This window comes from Gymnogyps californianus, chromosome 1 (genome assembly GCF_018139145.2).
Source record: "Gymnogyps californianus isolate 813 chromosome 1, ASM1813914v2, whole genome shotgun sequence".
Classification (NCBI taxonomy): domain Eukaryota; kingdom Metazoa; phylum Chordata; class Aves; order Accipitriformes; family Cathartidae; genus Gymnogyps; species Gymnogyps californianus.
Genome location: NC_059471.1, coordinates 72,349,114 through 72,365,835, shown reverse-complemented (window position 1 = coordinate 72,365,835; position 16,722 = coordinate 72,349,114). Strand labels below are relative to the sequence as shown.

At 44.3% G+C, this 16,722-nt stretch overlaps 1 protein-coding gene across 1 annotated transcript in view; it reads right to left on the bottom strand.

The window, feature by feature from the left end:
• Positions 1-835: 835 nt before the first annotated feature.
• The window catches only part of CRACDL (CRACD like), a 42,725-nt gene continuing 26,838 nt past the window's right edge, over positions 836-16,722 (bottom strand). Inside the window, exons 8-11 of the mRNA XM_050911766.1 lie at positions 14,438-16,052; positions 3,880-4,079; positions 2,023-2,158; positions 836-1,200 (exon numbers count right to left, since the gene is read on the bottom strand). Coding sequence (XP_050767723.1) covers positions 1,055-1,200; positions 2,023-2,158; positions 3,880-4,079; positions 14,438-16,052 — 2,097 coding nt within the window. The 3' untranslated portion in view covers positions 836-1,054. The remainder of the gene's footprint in view (positions 1,201-2,022; positions 2,159-3,879; positions 4,080-14,437; positions 16,053-16,722) is intronic.

Genomic DNA, 16,722 nt, shown 5'->3' with positions numbered 1-16,722 from the left:
AAGAGCCTAGGAGACTTCATGAGCAGGAGTCCCAAACTGGTGGGGGAGACTCAGGCCGATGAGCATGAGAATTTTATATAAACGTAGTAAAGTACAGAGATGCTGTATGTTACTATTTTTTAATGAGAATAATTAAGATTATGTAGGGGGTGATATGTGAAGCTGGCGCCGCAATGAAGTTCACAGTTTTTGCCAGCATTTCAGTTTGGACTCTAGCTCAAGGCTTTTCAGTTCTTATTTTTTAACTAAATTCATATTGTCCATTGCTACTAATACTGTCCTCCTAATTGAGAATGATGATTTCACATAAAGGAAAGCCAGTTGCAACCAGATAAATTCAGGTGGGAAAGCAACTGTGAATGCACTAATGAGCTTCCAACTGCAGTTCAGTTTTCTTACTGCTCGCCTGCTCGCAAACATTGTGCAACCAAGGTTGCTCGCAGAAGGAGCTGAGGAAGTTTTATTTGTGGTCATGCATAAATGTGCATAGTTGTGCCTCATAAAATGTAACCTAAGCCCAGAAACTGGACCACTTGGCTCAGCGAGGCAAACACGCAGCTCAAGCAGCACGTTTTCATAGAGTACTCACTAGCAGCTATTCATGAACACCTCCATGGGCCAAACAGTGTCAGGCGATTCCAGTGAAACACATCAATCAGGATGTTAGTGGACAATTTATAAATGTAAACAGAGAAAACCAGAACAAAGAGAAGTTTCCAGCAACAAAAAAAGTTCAGCAAAGTTTAGCAAAGATCCTGTTTTGATGCAAACGTCATTAAAAGCAGAAAACACAGGAAATACGTAAGGCAAAATTTTATTTTCCAAAGTGTAAGTATGTCCTTAGCATAATTTAAGTAATCCATTGCCATTGCAATCCTGATTGCTACAAAGTTGAAGGTAAACCTTTTGACTGCACCTATTGCACACTTTCTCCACAGCTGTATAATAAAACCCTTCTCCTGTATCAAGAGATTCTTCACTGTGATTAGCTGGGCTGTAAAAGTTCAGTTAAGTAGTTGACTTAATTATGAAAGATGCTATTTGTTTGCATCGTCTATTTTATAATCTGTGGCATATCACTCCAAGCTTGCGATTTCTTTTTGGCCAGTTCCATCCACGATGGCTGATCCGGAGCAGCATTACTGGCTTTCTTCAAGTGGCTTATTTCCTCTTTATCCACCAGTGCTGGTGATGGAGCTACTGTGAATAAAACACATGGACATTTTACGTTCGCTTGCTGTGCAGCTATACACCCTAGCTCTTTCATTAAAAACTTCCCATGCCTTGCCCTACGGTAGAAAATCTTTAGGTTTCACATGGAAGCTGCTTCTGCAATATGTTATTGAGGAAATAACCATTCTGTGCTCAAAAGAATACAATGTTTTTCTCATCACTAACATCTTTTGGTCCCTAAATTTACCAAAACCAACATGATGACCTGGATTCCTTGCCCTGCCCTGTGTTAACACCCAGGCCAAAGAAGAGAGAGTCTTTTCATTAGCAAGATCATTCATTTGCAAATTCCTCCTTTACCCAGCCCCCAGCTCACGGGAATTTTATTACCTTCAAAACTTCTGCCCTTCTTTTAAATTTGAATTTACCAAAGAGATTCCAAGTTATTGTGGCAGGACTGATGGGCAGACAGTTTGTGATCGCATCATTTCAGCTTGCTGAGGAAACCACATCAAAATTGAACGCTATTGAAAATAATTTTGCATGCATTTTACATTTTACACTGGGATAGTGCGTCTGGGACCCAGTCCTGTGAAATGGTCTAGCGCTCTCGATTCACATTTCTTTCCACACGAGTTTTGACTACTCTGTAATCAAAGTGGTCAAAAGAATGTGCCACCAAATAAAACCCCAGATGTGAGTGCTGAGAAAACAGTTTGCCCTTGCTGATGTGGGGCTGGGGAAGAAATTACTGTCTAGCCCCTACTCCTTTTCCAGCACACTCAAGCAGGATTTCTTCTGACAAGGTTGTGAGGTAACAGCCTACTTTTTAAGCATTTTACTTCCTACCAGGGACATAATGTGACAGTGAATTGGTTCTCAGCAGCGGCTCCTTCACTTCAGACTTTGTCTCTTTCCTCTGTTCTTCAGAAGTGGCTTTAGGTGCCAAGTGTGAAGGTTTGCTCCATTGCTGCTTCACTGACCCCTAGGCACAGAGAGGGATAAAATCCAAGTAACGCAGAGAGAATGAGACCAGTTTGGAAGAACACGAGCAGAGGGAGTGGATGTGGTGCCTGTCACGGTCCAAAGAACACGCACGCTCATCGCACATTGGTCCCAATCCTCTCACTTGAGCTGATACCTGTTCAGAAGGCTCCAGTGGTTTCACATTAGCGTCCATGATAATCTACAAATTAAAACTATCCCTCTGTATCTCTTATTCATAATGGTATCTATGACTAGGTTATTATAGTCTTCAATGCAAACTGTATTCCAAGCCCTTTGCACACCTCTACTAACATATATAGGATTTGGAAACAGCTTTGTTCTCTCATGTTTCCCTTCTGCCTCCCAAATTTTGTGGGTTAAGGCACTGTATTTTTGGATGGTTGACAGTAAATGGATTTTCCATAAAAAAGAAATCGAACACATCCTCCCATGGATTTTCTTGCCAGTATCAAAAACTACCTTGAAGTGATAGTGCCTGGTGCCATGTGGGAGAAGGAGAAAGTAGGAGTAGTACAGTGGCACCAAGCCTCACATGCTGCAGTCAGGAGCATCTTGGCATGTTTCTCTGTTAGCTGATATAGGGAAATAAAATGCATGGCATGAATTTTAGGGAACATTGCCAGCTAAAACCTGGAGTTTCCTATTCCGACACAGAAACTGTATTTTGGGATCATTTAAACCCTTGGTGTTTTAAGTGCTGTGACAATGTTGAGCATTACTGCAGTTCATAATCTTGCCTAGACATTTTATTAGGTATTATTTCTTGTTAATCTAACTACTGCTATTTTTCATCATCTAGAGATCTTCTCTTATTCCAGGATATAATACAGCTATCTGGGTTTCTAACAGTACCATCTGAAGCAAGAAAGTAGGCCATTTGCACTGGGAATGCTATACTGGTACAGGACACACAAGCTCCTGCATCAGTGCAGGGTTCTTACTGTGCAGGAGGTGATACAGGCAGCACTCGCACGCTGCTGCCTCTGTGAGCTAGCCCAGTACCGGGGAAGCCTTCGTAGTATTCTGGATTAATGCCAAGCGCTTCTACTGGCACAGCTTTGTCATCTGGGAAGATCACTTGCTACAGGTATCACCCTCTTTTGCATGGGATCTTTGAAGAGGCAGCGTCAGCCCATATACATATACATATACATATCCATATACAGAGAATTTATATCTTGGCACTGTCTGCAAGTGCAAAAGTTATTTTTATCCTATTTCACTTCTCAAGGCTCTAAAAATTGTTACCTAGGAGCTGCTGGGACCGAGCTGTTCATTCAGTGTTAAATCAGTCAGGAGGTATAGGAGGTTCAATGAAATGCTGTGCTTAGAAGGATAGTTAGAGAGAATGTATTCCCTCTATACTGAGAGAGATCTGAGACTGTACAATTTAGCACCTCATTTGGGTATTTTAGCATGCAATACGCACACTAGATCTGGTAAGTATGTATTGGGCACCCGAGAAATTTTACACACCTCGCATAGTTCCAGGATTTCCTGGAGATATAAAATTACATATCTGAACAATCAGAGAACTCTGAATCTGTAACACATTTCCGAGAGCAGTGTCTTTGTTACTTATGATTATACTCATTAAGTATCTGTAATCATTACGGCATGACTGGCAATATAGCAGTAGATCCAAAGAATACTACAGGAAGGTGATACGAAAGCATCACAAACTTGTACTCTAAGTACCTCTGTTCGTTCCTTCTCTTTATTCTGTTTCTCTGTATCTGACTTAACATCCAGAGCCACAAGTTTTTCTCTGTCAAGTTCCTGCTCCTGCTGCATGCCCCTCTGCTTTTGCCTTGCTATGGAAATCCAGGCTGGCTCTGCAGGAGTGTCGGGATCTCTTCCGGAGTCTCCAGCAGCCACAGGGGAAGGCACGCTTCTCTCTGTTGACAGATTATTTATGTACATGGTTATATGAAGGAGAGTTGTAATTAGCTTCAGCTCGCACTTGCTCGATACGCTGATTGGTCCCAGGATGTGTGACCAGCCTGGGTAAATAGGAATTCTGTTTAGTTTGGTCTCCAGAGAGCAATCTTCCTGTGCTCACTGTTTCAAGTTACCCTTCTACTGGTGAAAAACGCTTTGCATCTTTGTTCAGCTAGAGTCGCAGTGTCACTGCCCTCACGTGAGGGAGATGCAGAAACATGAATCAAGCTTCATTAATCTACCTATTTCCCAAGGTGTCCCCTTCTGCTGCCTCCTCCCATCTGCTTTGTGGCCTCTCAGAGACAAGCAGCAGCTGATTCAAAGCTGGACACAGCTGGACCGCTGTGTTGCAAAGGCAACCCCCTCCCCGCTGCGGCTGCCCTCGGCTCCCGCTCTTCCCATGCCCACGCAGCAGCGGCCGATGCCTTAGTCTGGTTCCTGCCTTCCTTCCACCCCTTTAGGAGCAGCCTCCCTCACGCAGCCTCTTGGTGCCCGCAGGTGTGGTAGGTGACTGTGAGCACAACAGCGTGTGGCATCTGATCACACCGAAATAGTGCTAAAACCACAAGGTTAATGCACGGTCTTTTGACGTGAGGTTTACTTTGACTTATCCCTGCTGACGCTGACCATGCTCTCCACTGGGACCAGTCACTTTCATCGTGCTCTACCAGAACTGAGATTTCAGTGAGACAAGAAAAAAAAAAGTGCTTCCCATAGTAAAGGGTCAAAAGTGCAACCCTGCTGTCCTCACAACTGCTACCCAGGGACGAGCAGTATCCAGAGGTATGGGGAAGTGAAATACCCTCTATTCAAATATTCTGTGAAGGGAAATCCTGTCTATACACTGAGCCGAACTGGATCAAGAGAAGATACTCAGCTCCTCTGTTTGCTCCAGCCCCCAGGGTTCTCCACTTCTTCATTGGCTGATGCACCCAAAATTCAGTTTTCCAACTAATGTGGAGCCTCTGTGTGGTTTAAAAGAGGAACAAGAACAGTACTAACACCCTTAGAGCCATGCTAGAGCCATAAGGAAAGACGATTTAACCTTTCCCAGCCTCTTTTGGCCACTAACGTACCCAAATTTACGGATGGCTATTTCAGAGCAGAAGTTAAGCTTCTCATCCTCAAATCACGCATGGTCCTGCCCCTAGGAAAAGTTTGCTACCTAGTTAGCATCCTGTTCAGGGACCCAGGAGGAGGCAGACCCAGCCAGGAAGCATTACTGCCCCGGAGTCCCTCAGGGCTCAACTGCTGTGCTGGTGTAGAGCTGGGCCACCCAGCACACGACCCATGGAGCTGTCAGATGTGTTTCTGGAGGGCTACAGTCTAATTTAGAGGAACGTGGCCCTGATCAGGAAAGCAGGCAAATGTCTCTGAAGGCACATTTGAGATGCCTCATAAAGGCATAGGAGATGAAAGGGATGACGCTCTCCCAAGAGCTGGAGTCTGCAAACTCAGGCACATTATGAAAGCCCACAAACTTGCTTTGTTCAGGGATTTTCTCAAGTCACTGTTGTACCTCATCAGAGACAGACTAGTTATTTGAGCAAGAAAATATTGTAAAGCCTATGTCACCTAAAAACCACAAAAAGAGAAAGCACAACTTTTGCTTTAAGGCCAAAGCAAGATGTTTTGCCAGCTGATGCCTGCATTTCCCTTCACATTTACCTCATGTGATCTTGCAGTGAAACCTCTAAAAGAAACAAGCCAGAAAGTCCAGCTGTGCAAATGCAGCACAGATAAAGCGGGGCCCTTGGACACTGAATGAGCTTCCCCCCCTCCTGCACGGCAAGCTACTTTCCAATTCTCTGCATCCTACCTACGCCCCGTCTTTCCATGCCAACAGCTGTTTCTCCCATAATCTTCTTCCCTTCTCTTCACTGGCTGCCCTCACTTCATTTTGTCTAATTTTACAGGATGATAGAGAGTAAGGCTGGGAGAGAGATCTCAAGATGTCATCCAGTCTATCCTTCAGCTGCAAGGCAAGATCAGTTACAAGATCAATTTCACATAAACTGTTTCCTGACAAATATGTGTCTAACCTGTTCTTAAAACCCTCCAAAGATGGGACAGATCTCAGACTCTCCCTAGACAACCTATCCTATGGCTTGGCTGTTCTTTTTCTACTTGATTTTTTCCCCATTCGGTAAGTTAAATCTTCCTTGCTCTAATTTGAATCCTTAACGTCTTCTCCTATACACTATGGATATGAGCAGATTACTCACAGCCTCCTTGTGGCAGCCTTCTATGCATTTGAAGACTTGGACCATGTTTTCCCTATTTTTTTAACTTTTCTGATTGGTCATATTCTCTAGATCACTCTTGCTTTTGTAGGAATTGTCCTAATTTGGTCCAAATCTTCTTCAAAATACAGTGCTCAAAAATGGCATACAGCACTTGAGATGAAATGGTGCGAGCATCAGGTGAAGTGGAAGGACTACCCCACTTCAACTGAGATGGTCTCCTGTACACATCAGTCAGTATGATGAGTTTCTTGCACAATTATGTTACTCCTGTTTTGTATTTAGCTTGTGAGCTCCAGATCGTGCTATTTCCCCTCTTCCATTCCCCATTTGTATTTTTGCATACATAACAGAACTTTCTACTTGTCTGTAATGAAAATATTATTTTCAAACTATGTCTCCACTTTCTCAAGATAACCCTGATTTCTATTCTTGTCCTCCAGTGTGCCCACAGGCTTTCTAGCTTGGTAATACGTGCAAACATAATAAGCACACATTTAGTTCTGTTACCCATGTCCTTAAATATACTGAATAGTGTCAGACCTAAGATGGCCACCATCTAATATGACAGTGAATCATTAGTTGGCACACTCAGTAGCTTTGCATCAAGCCAATGAATAGCTTCACCAAGGCTGCATTTATAGGAATGTCATGATATTTATAGGAATGCCCTATGATACCAGTTATCATTTGATTTGACGGCTCTTGACCAAGTCATGTTGGTTGGAACTAATCTGTTATCTTGTAGACATTTCAAAATAGCTCAATTATTCCTTTCAGTATTTCATATTAAGTTAAGTGGTATGTAATATCCTTTCTCCCTCTCTCTTCTTCATCTCACCTCCCTTTTCAAGATGTGCCACCTTCTGGAGCCTTCCCTTATCTTCCGCAGTTTGCCAAGATAACCACTGGCAGCTCAAGGACTGCTAACCCATCTTCTCTGAGTATCTTAGGACAAACTTCATTAGGAGCTTCATAAGTAAACCCACACAGTTGAATTGATGTGATGTCTGCTAATGCACCTGCCATCATATTCCCTCCTTTGCTTGTAGGCCATGCCCTTGAACCCATCTGCACCCACCTGTACCTTTTTAGGTTGTGAGCAATTTGGGCAGGACCTGTTAGTGCATTGCCCAGTAAAGCCAGGCACCACGCTTCATCAGTTCCCAAAGCACTACTGTGACACACAGATTGACTGCCACTACTGAAGGTGATGGTGATGTCTAGTGTTCCTCAGAGGTGAGGATCCCTCACGCGGTACATAAAGTAGCTTTTCACTTTAGTTACCTTCTGCCCAAATCAGTAAACTCGTTTTCCTAGCATCCTGTAATGAATACCCATCCAACAGTTACGCTCAATATTACGAAGATGTTTCCCCATTGAAGCCTCCCTGTGCCCTGCTGGACTCATCCTGTAAATTTATCCCATCAAACATACCCTTCCGCCCCAGGTACAGGCCTCTTCTCAGCCCAGAGAAGACTGGGCTGTTTCTCTGGCTGTACAGCTACAGACACACCACCACATGCATCCTTTTCCACCACCTTTTTACCTTCCTCACTGTCTGTAATATCTCGGTTCTCACAAACACCAACATCTTTACCCTGAAGGCCCTTTTCAATCCACCCACTAGCTTTCCCATGATACTGGGAACCTGGCTTCTGCCTTGACACTGCTAGTGATGGACTTCTTAGTCTCTGTGATTCAAAATCACCCTTTGTGTTTTGTCCCATTTTCCTTGTCACACCACAGGAACTTTCTGTAAACACCGACTGAACCGCACGTTGTTCCTTCTCTGCTCCCACCACACAATCAATACCGATAAAATGACTGCTATGCCCAGGCTCTATTTACTGCACCACATGTAATGGTCTTATTGCTACCTGTGCTCCTGTTTCTCTGTCATCCTCATGGATTTAGGATTCGTCTTTCTGTTATTTCGATCTGCATTGCCTAGCACAACAGGGTTCCCAGTCCTGCAGTGATATGTCTGGAGGCTGCTATTATAACTATGTTTTTCATAAGGCAGATAGATACTCTAACGAAGGCATCAAGCACTTTTGCTCTTCAGACAATTCTCCCTGATGAGACGCCAGACATCCTAGTCATGCCAATTAGAAGGCAGCCAAATTAGAGCCAAGTATCATCCCATAAGAGATGGTATCAGAATGCCCCTGTGACAGTAGGGAACAAAAGCTCTTTATCATCATCTTAAAGATTTTATATGTATCTGTACAGGCCTGACTTAGGACAGCAGAGTAGTATCACCTACAGAGGATCAAGAGCTGATCTGCTTCTGGGAGGGGCTTTCTTCTTTCTTTGAGCAATTACATTCTGCCCTTGTTCCTGTGAGAGTCTTTGCTGCAGAAAGCCAGGCAGGCAGGCAAGGCAGGGGAAATGCCTTCTCTTCAGCAAAAAAACATCAGATGCAACCCGTGCAGGATTTGCTACCTCATCTGTCAGCCAGAATTACTGTAAGGGGTAGAAGAGGCATATTCACTATTTATTATCTTTCCCATTGCCCAGAGGTCCTTTACATCCTCCCACCTCCAACTAGAGAAGGTTTCTTGGCAGTATACATGCGCTGTTGCTCTAGCCAGAAGGATGAAAGGTGGTGAAGTAATCCAGGAGATAGTACGGTGAAGTGAGTCAGCAGTTTAAGGTGATCTGAGACTCTCCTATGAAGTTCTTGGTACCCTGAGGGGCACCAAGAGGCCAAAAGCTTTCTCAGGAAGGGACTGTTCGCAAGAGAAGTGCTGCTTGCACATCTTCCTCAGTTCAGTGACTGTCTGATCACCTTGAACAAGCCCTCCCTGAAATCTGAATCATATTCTTCAGTTCTTATTACAACATGTTATTTTAAACAATATGCTATTCAACTTGTTACTTAATAACTTCATAAGCTAATAAAGGATATTGCTGGCAGCGATTAGTCTCTCGTTCACTCACAGTTTTAACCTCATGACGACATCTTTCCCTGGTTTCCTTGGAGCTGGCTTGGCCTCAGGCTTTTTGAAAGACAAGCGAGCCCCTTCTTCCCATCGGGATAAGTCACCAACAATGGGAAGATACCAGGTCAAAACTTGTCAAGCCGTCAAGCCACTCTGTGCATAATGTCACCATGTATTAAAACTAGCATTTAATGTAGGCTGCCGAGGTCTTCTGCTGCCACTTGAAAACACACCCAGAGGCTACTGAAGCCCTCCCTTCATGTCTTTCCCACAGCCACCAAACACACAGGGACAGTCGCAAGACCAGCTGCTCTGTCTGCGGTCTTCATCACTTCCGCAGCTTCCAGACTGACCACTGAGGACAAGCCCTGAAGCCAAGTGAACCATAGCCACCTTCTCAATTCCCTCCCGCAGATCAGAGTCACCCGAGTTCTTGTCCGCTGGGTCCGACAGCGGCAGGGCTGGTTGCCTCAGTTGTCCCTAAGGGGGGAAATTCCCCTGCTGCAGCCCCATTAAATGCAGGTATCTGTTTCCTTCAGTATCTTACTAAAGCAGCTTTTTTTTTTTTCCTCAGACTAAAGCTCTGATCTTATAGATGAAATTTCTTCTGCCTAAATATTGTGGAAATGAATGTGTACACTTCTCATTGATAGTTGGATATTATCCTTTAATGCGTGTCAGACTGGTTGTGTGAACAATAAGATGAAGATAAAACATTAATCTTTATGTACAAAAGGAGATCTATGATTGACTTGTTATTGTGCATTGGCTTATACACACACAGAAAGTGAAAGAGAAATACATACCTATTTCTGCCTATTGACAGACAGATATATTCAGTGTATCTGGGGGGGGTGTGCTGCTTATATAGATAACCACAGCAAAGACATATTTAAACACTACCCTGAGATTTAGGGATTGATTTTTTTTTTTAGAGATGGCCTCAGATACTGTACCCGTTTCCTTTAAATCTAAAAGGCTTTGTATGCACAAAATACAGCAAAGGCTCTTTATAACATTTAAATCTCGTACCTGAAAATGAACATCTTATGCCTGCAAGGACTGCAAAGAGTGGTTACTCTTGCCATACATCTGTGCAGGCGAAAGGTCGGAGGCAGAATATTAGAGCCTTTTGAAAGTCATACCTCTAACAGCAAGCAAAGCTAACTTGTGGATTCCCTGCGTATTTTAAAAGCAAACATACTCAAAACTAATCCAAACAACTTTACACAGGGAGATAACACCCCCTGTATACAACAGTGTCACTGTTTTATAACACTGCTTATGCATGCATAATTAATTCCACACTCTTGTATCTTTGCTCACTTATAAAACACCAGTTATTTTAAGACAGGCTTTACAAATGCATATGGCATTTAGTATGTGCTGGCCTACATATTTCCCTTTGTTTATTAAAGCACTACATGCATCTGTGTCAGTGTACACACCCAATTCCTTAATTTCAGACAAAGCTATTCTAAAAAATTTGGCTAAGTATTTCTGACATTTCTGTCCTCTCTAAGCTGCTCTGCGAGGTACTTGACTTTTGGTTGGATCTATACCACCGATGCCAGGAGAGTCTTTTTTACACAAGAAACTGCTATGTTTGCATCAAAGTCTATTTCGCTGCTGGAAAACAGCCATATTGCAAAATAGCCTGACACAACCGAAAAAGCAACTTCTTTTGGGGAAAAAAAAAGACAGCTTTCTTTTCAGCAGTAGCCAGGACAACACTAAAGCAATGTCTTTTTTAGGTAGAGAAACATTCTTCTTGTCATTTCAGAGCCTGTATTTGCCAGACAATACACACCAATTTCATTCACCATTATGTTCACTGTCCCTCCCTGAGCTCCTTTTCTCTGTTAGAGCATGTCTCCCCGCTACAGCTCCTCAGTTGCTGATTTTTATATATCATAATATGCACATTCGCACAGGTATTGCTTACGTTTTCTCTCTTGTAATAACCTGTTAGCGTATGTTAATTGTTTCTGCCCTTTACAGGATTTATAGCAAAGTGTATCAACCCCAAACAACACAGCTTAACCTTTTAATTCTTGCAAAAACTTGTGCCTTTAGCTCCAGAAACTTAAAAATTACTCCTCCTGGGGTGACTAATTTCACACAGCCATTAAAGAGCCACCTTGCAGCCCAACAGAGGCCAAGCAATCCCCTGCCAGTTCTGCAGAAAACCCTGGAGAGCAGGGGTGCTGCTTTTGCCTGGGGTGGTAAGCCAGCATCCCACCAGCCCTCCCATTGCCTTTGGTATCAGGAGCACTGAAAAGCTAAAAATTGAACTGAATGAACCAAATTGCTCCCGCTCACCCCATGACACAGCAAACTGACTTTTTCGAGATGAGTATACATGAGAAGGGAACTGCACCACCTTACATCACCATTTCACAGCTTGTCATCTTCTTCAGCACAGGGATTTCCTAACACGCAGTGGGAAGGAACTCCCTAACAGCATAAAGTGTCTCCTGACAGTGACCACAGCTCTTTGAAAGGGCTGATGAACTCAAGGACTAGGAGAGGCCTGGGTGCCAGCATTAAGGGCAGTTGGACGAAAAAAAAAGAAGTGGGTGTGCCAGCAGATCAGGAGGCCAGAGATGGCTAGTAAGCCACGCGATCCCCGAAGGGCCGTGCTGATGGTGCTTGTCAGATTTCTTCTGCTTACGGTTGCAAAGACACGCTCCCAGCTCACTGGGCTAAGGCAAACGTTTCAAAGAGCTTAAAATGATGTTTGGGCATGGTATTGCCCTGCTAAGCCCTCATTGCATCCCATGGCTCTCCTATGCCTCATGGAGGGGCATCGCTTCTGGGGTCACTGTGCAAATCCCCCCACCAAGGCTGGTGTGGTGCCAGGGCAATCAGAGGAGGTAGGCACACATTGTTCACCCATGACTTCAGGCGGCCAGCTCAGGCTGATGTGGCCACTTAGCACAAGGAGGTGCTTGGTCAGATGTCTAAGGAGAAAGGTCCGCAGGGGGGTGGGAAGGACCTCAGGTCAGTTTGGAGCAGACTGCTTTGTATTTAGAATTAAACTCTTTCTGAGTCCTGGCAAGCCCACATATCAGAACCCATTACCAAGCGACTCAAAGCTGGAAATACGTGGAAAACTATAGCAGCTTTGCTTAAGGTGATACAGTAAGATCAGTGGGGCAGTAGATAAGGAAGAAGACTAATTATTGTCACAGACCAATCTGAACCACCGTGTTAAACAACCCCAGGCCACACAGATTTGGTGCAATACTGTCAGGTGGAGAGGAACATGTCCAAAACAGGGCTCCTCGGCCTGCAGCCCCAGGTTCAAATTCCAGGTGTGTGCATCCCTGCCAGAGGAACAGGGGCATGGCTCTCACTTGCAGACCCTATTTTACAGAGGACAGTCCTGAGCCTGGGGGCAGGAGTCTCCTTCACCCCAGGGCTGAGGAGCCAGAGAAGCCTGGAGGAGAAACGTGCTCCCCAGCTCCATTTCCTCCCCTCCTCCCTGCTCCAGCACTCACTGTCTCCCGCCCCACTCCCACTGCAGGCACCCTGGGACTCAGCAAAAGGGATGTGAAAAAAGGCTGTGTGCAGGAGCACTGGTACTCCCGCTGCTTTCCTCTGTCCTCTGCCAGACCAACCCTACTGTGCTAGGTCTCCTCCTCGCTTGTTCCTGGTATGACCCTCCCCAAAATCTCAATCGATCAGAGATTTGGGCGTCACTACAAATAATCAACTACTCCTCAGGGCAGGGCACAGGGGAAAATGCCTTTAAAGGGAGTGTTGGGATTATACAAAGGGAGAGAGCCTTGCCCTCAGGGTGCAGGGATGCTCCGGCTGGACAGCTGTGGGAGCCTTGTCCGGCTGTGGAGGCAATGAATGTGGTCCTTTATGGCCACTGGGAGAGCAGAAAACCGTGTATGTGGCCAGAGTCCTGCAAAAATATCTGCGATGCTGCAGCAGATGACAACTGGAATCTGCTGTCACTCAGGGCGTCAGCAGGTTACCTCTGGGGCCGGGAAGAGGCTTTTGTCACCCTACAGGACAAGTGGCCTGCTGTGTCCTGAGGTCTTCTTTTGGCTTGGTGTTCCCCAACTCTGAAGCTCAGAGACTGATCCCAACTGGAGAAGAGCAACCATGGAGGGGAGCTCTGCAATGGCACAAAGAAACCTTTTCCTTTGCTTGGCCAGAATCTCCTCCTTACGTTCTTAACATCAAACTCAGGACCAGACAGATTCAGGGCAGGGAAGAAGTTTCTATATCAGAAGTCCTAAAGATTTTTTTCCCCTTTGGGCTGTTCTCTGAAGTGAAGACCAGACATCTCCTAGAATTGCTTGAGCGTACTTCACCTAACTTGTTTACTGTCGTTGCAAAGACCTCAGACAGGGATGCCACTTCCAGTCCTTTCTGTTCTCTGCCTGTAGCACACAATATATTAGTCTCCAGAGGACTGATTTTTTTTTAAACTCTAACCCAATTATATAATACAGACAACAGGGTGAAATTTAACAATCTGCAGTAGACACAATCTTACGGTCTCTCCTGGCTTTAAACTCCAGGAAGCTGCAGGGTAGTTAATTTTTGTTTTTAAACAAGGAATGAGTAATGATAAAGATGGATAAATGAACAAGCAAAGCACACAGGAGACAATAAATAAATGGCATGTTGAGCATGCCAGGCAGTTACTAGTATTTCTGCCTCGATTCTGTAGTGAAAAAGAAGGTCTAGAGGTCTGAGTCACTCATCCCACGCAGGGCACTGCACTTAATATGTGCTCCTGGCTTTTGAATTGCCATACAGCAGCTCTAAATGGGGACACTTAGTGGCTTCATATTTCTGTTTCACAATACCTGCTAATGCACTTTATTTTTTGAGTGTCACTTTGAACATCCTTTAAACAATGCCCTGAAATGCAAAAATCACAGGCAAAAATATCTTATTCTGTCTGCTGCTTCTTCCCTGCTGTCCTTCTGATAATCTTTTCAGCAAGGGAGAATCAAGGAGCAACATCACTGAAGGCAGAGCCATCAGTTTGTGCTCACCAGTGTTGTGACTGACATGACAGGGCTGCCTCACGCTCTCCCACAGGTAAGGTCATTCCTTGCAAGTTAATGTAACTTTATAAAGTATTGGGAGTCTTACCAGGCACTTTACAAGGATTTGACTTTTTCTCCAAGTCTCTGTCTTCATTTCTGGATTCAGGAGAGTGAGTAGCTTTGTCCTGCTTCTCCTTGTTTGTAGTAGTATTTGGAACGGTTACGTTTTGCAAGGCGGGCTTTTTAGGCAACGGAGGTTTGCTACTAAGCTGTTCAGAGGACTTCGCTTTGGGTTTGATCTTTTCATTTAAAGAATCACCGATATTTGTATCGGCTGTTTTTTTGATCTGTGCCTTATCACCTTTTAGAAAGGAAGTCAATCCCTCGTTTTCTAAATTAAACTCTGCACTGTATCTTTTAATCCCTTTTGATTCTGGTGACGAGTTGTCTCTATATTTCAAGGACAGTGAGGTGTACCTAAGTTTCACTTGAAAAGGACTTTTATCTTCACAGCTTGGCTGATTCTGAGATACCACCAAAGAATCTCTTGGCACCGGCACCGCATCGACAGCCGGAGAAATGCAGCCAGCCAAAATATCTGTAGGTTGGCCTGTGTTCTCAGAGTCGGACTCTGGCAGCAAAGCCTGCTTTTTGTTGCTACTTTTTTCCTCTTCCAGATCTGATGCCTTCTGCAAGTCTTCTTTCCACTTCTCATTTCTTGAGCAGACCTTTGCTTTGGACAGGAAGAATCCGGTACTTAATGGGCTTTCCAACTCTGATCTTTCTGGGAAGTGTAGGCTTCTGGTCCTTGGTCTCTCCCGTGCAGAGGAGACAGAAAACTTTCTCAAGACATTGAGTTCATTGGCTGGTTTTTCAGCTTTCTTCCCCAAAAGTTCCTCCTTGTGGACCAGTGACTGACTGTTCTCCTTACCAGAAGCAGCTGTCTCTTGTGCAGTCTTTGTTTTCTCTAGAGAGCAGGAAGCAGATGATCCCATCTGCGCTGAGGAAGCAGGATGTGAAACATGGAACAAGTCTGTGGGCTGGAAAGAACCTATGGAAAATTGCTTGCTGGACTCTGACAATACAGCAACCTCTTTCTTTGCCTCTTTATTACAGGGCATTTCCACAGGTATCTGATCATCCTGCTGTATATTTTCTTTTGACCCTTCCAAGCAAACAGTACTATTCTTACTAATTGAAATATCTTCTTCAGATGGTATTTTATTTACTGAAAACACAGTAGGAAGCTCCTTATTGTCTTGATTTAAAATATTGATTGACACATCTCTCACATCCCCAGACAACAGAACCAGTGTTTCTGAGGAATCTTCTTGCTTTTGTACTTCTCTGTCTGGACTGGAGTAGGAAGAAGTTGCGGAGTCTTTGCCTTCTAACAGCAATGAGGACTCAGACTTCACACACGTTGTTTCCAGTGTTGGTTGGCAGCCCTCTGGTTTATTCTCTGGTAGCAGGGCTTCCTGTTCAACAGCAGACTCAGAAGTAGGCTGAGTCATCGCTCCTCTCAAAGCAGGGGGAAGGTCCTCAGGCATTCTGGGCTTTGGCCAGGAAGCTACATCCTGTGCTGCAGCTGTGCTGCATGGCAGTTCTTGATTGCTGGGTTTGAATACAGCATCTGGCAAGTCTGCCTGCATCTCCTTTTCATCGTGCTCTTCTTCTTCTGGGGTACAGCTCAAATCAGTCAGAGATTCAGACTGGGTCCTCTGCAAAAAAGAAATTCAGAAAGCTCCATCACCATGTACAAGTTTACTTTTTTCTTATTCATCATTGCAGTTACAACCAAGATCTTAGAGAGGAAGGCAATACTTGCCTCCAATGCTGAGCTCGCTGTTTTCTTAACCTACATACTGGATGCTTTTTTATCTAAGTAGATCCTGGAATAACGTATTTAACCAATACAAAAGCAATCAGCAACACTTCCTTCTGCACAACTAGTGCTTTCATGCCTTTGTAGATGGGAAGTTCATCAAAACAATGGCCATTGGACTGTCCTTGGCACTTGATTCCCCAGAGCATACTGGATATGTTGTGTTGCTCTTGGGCAAAAAGCAGCACTTGAAAGAGAAAAATCTGTCCCTTTGTATTTTGCTAGTGCATACTAGCATTAAAAAGAAAACAACCCATTCTTGCATGACTGAAGAGGGAAGGGTACATAGAAGGAAGAGCAAAAACCTAACAAGTCCAGCCGGTTATGACACTGAGCTGCCAGCTCAGCTGAGTATCTACCCTGACATGGCAAGTCTAATCCCACTGCCATACAGCCTTACAGCCTTGCCTCCTTTGTATAAAAGTCTTCTTTTTCTTTCAAGAGTTAGACTATTTGATAAAAGTTTATAAATGCATATGTAGTTATCTGTGAGGTCTTGTGATTAA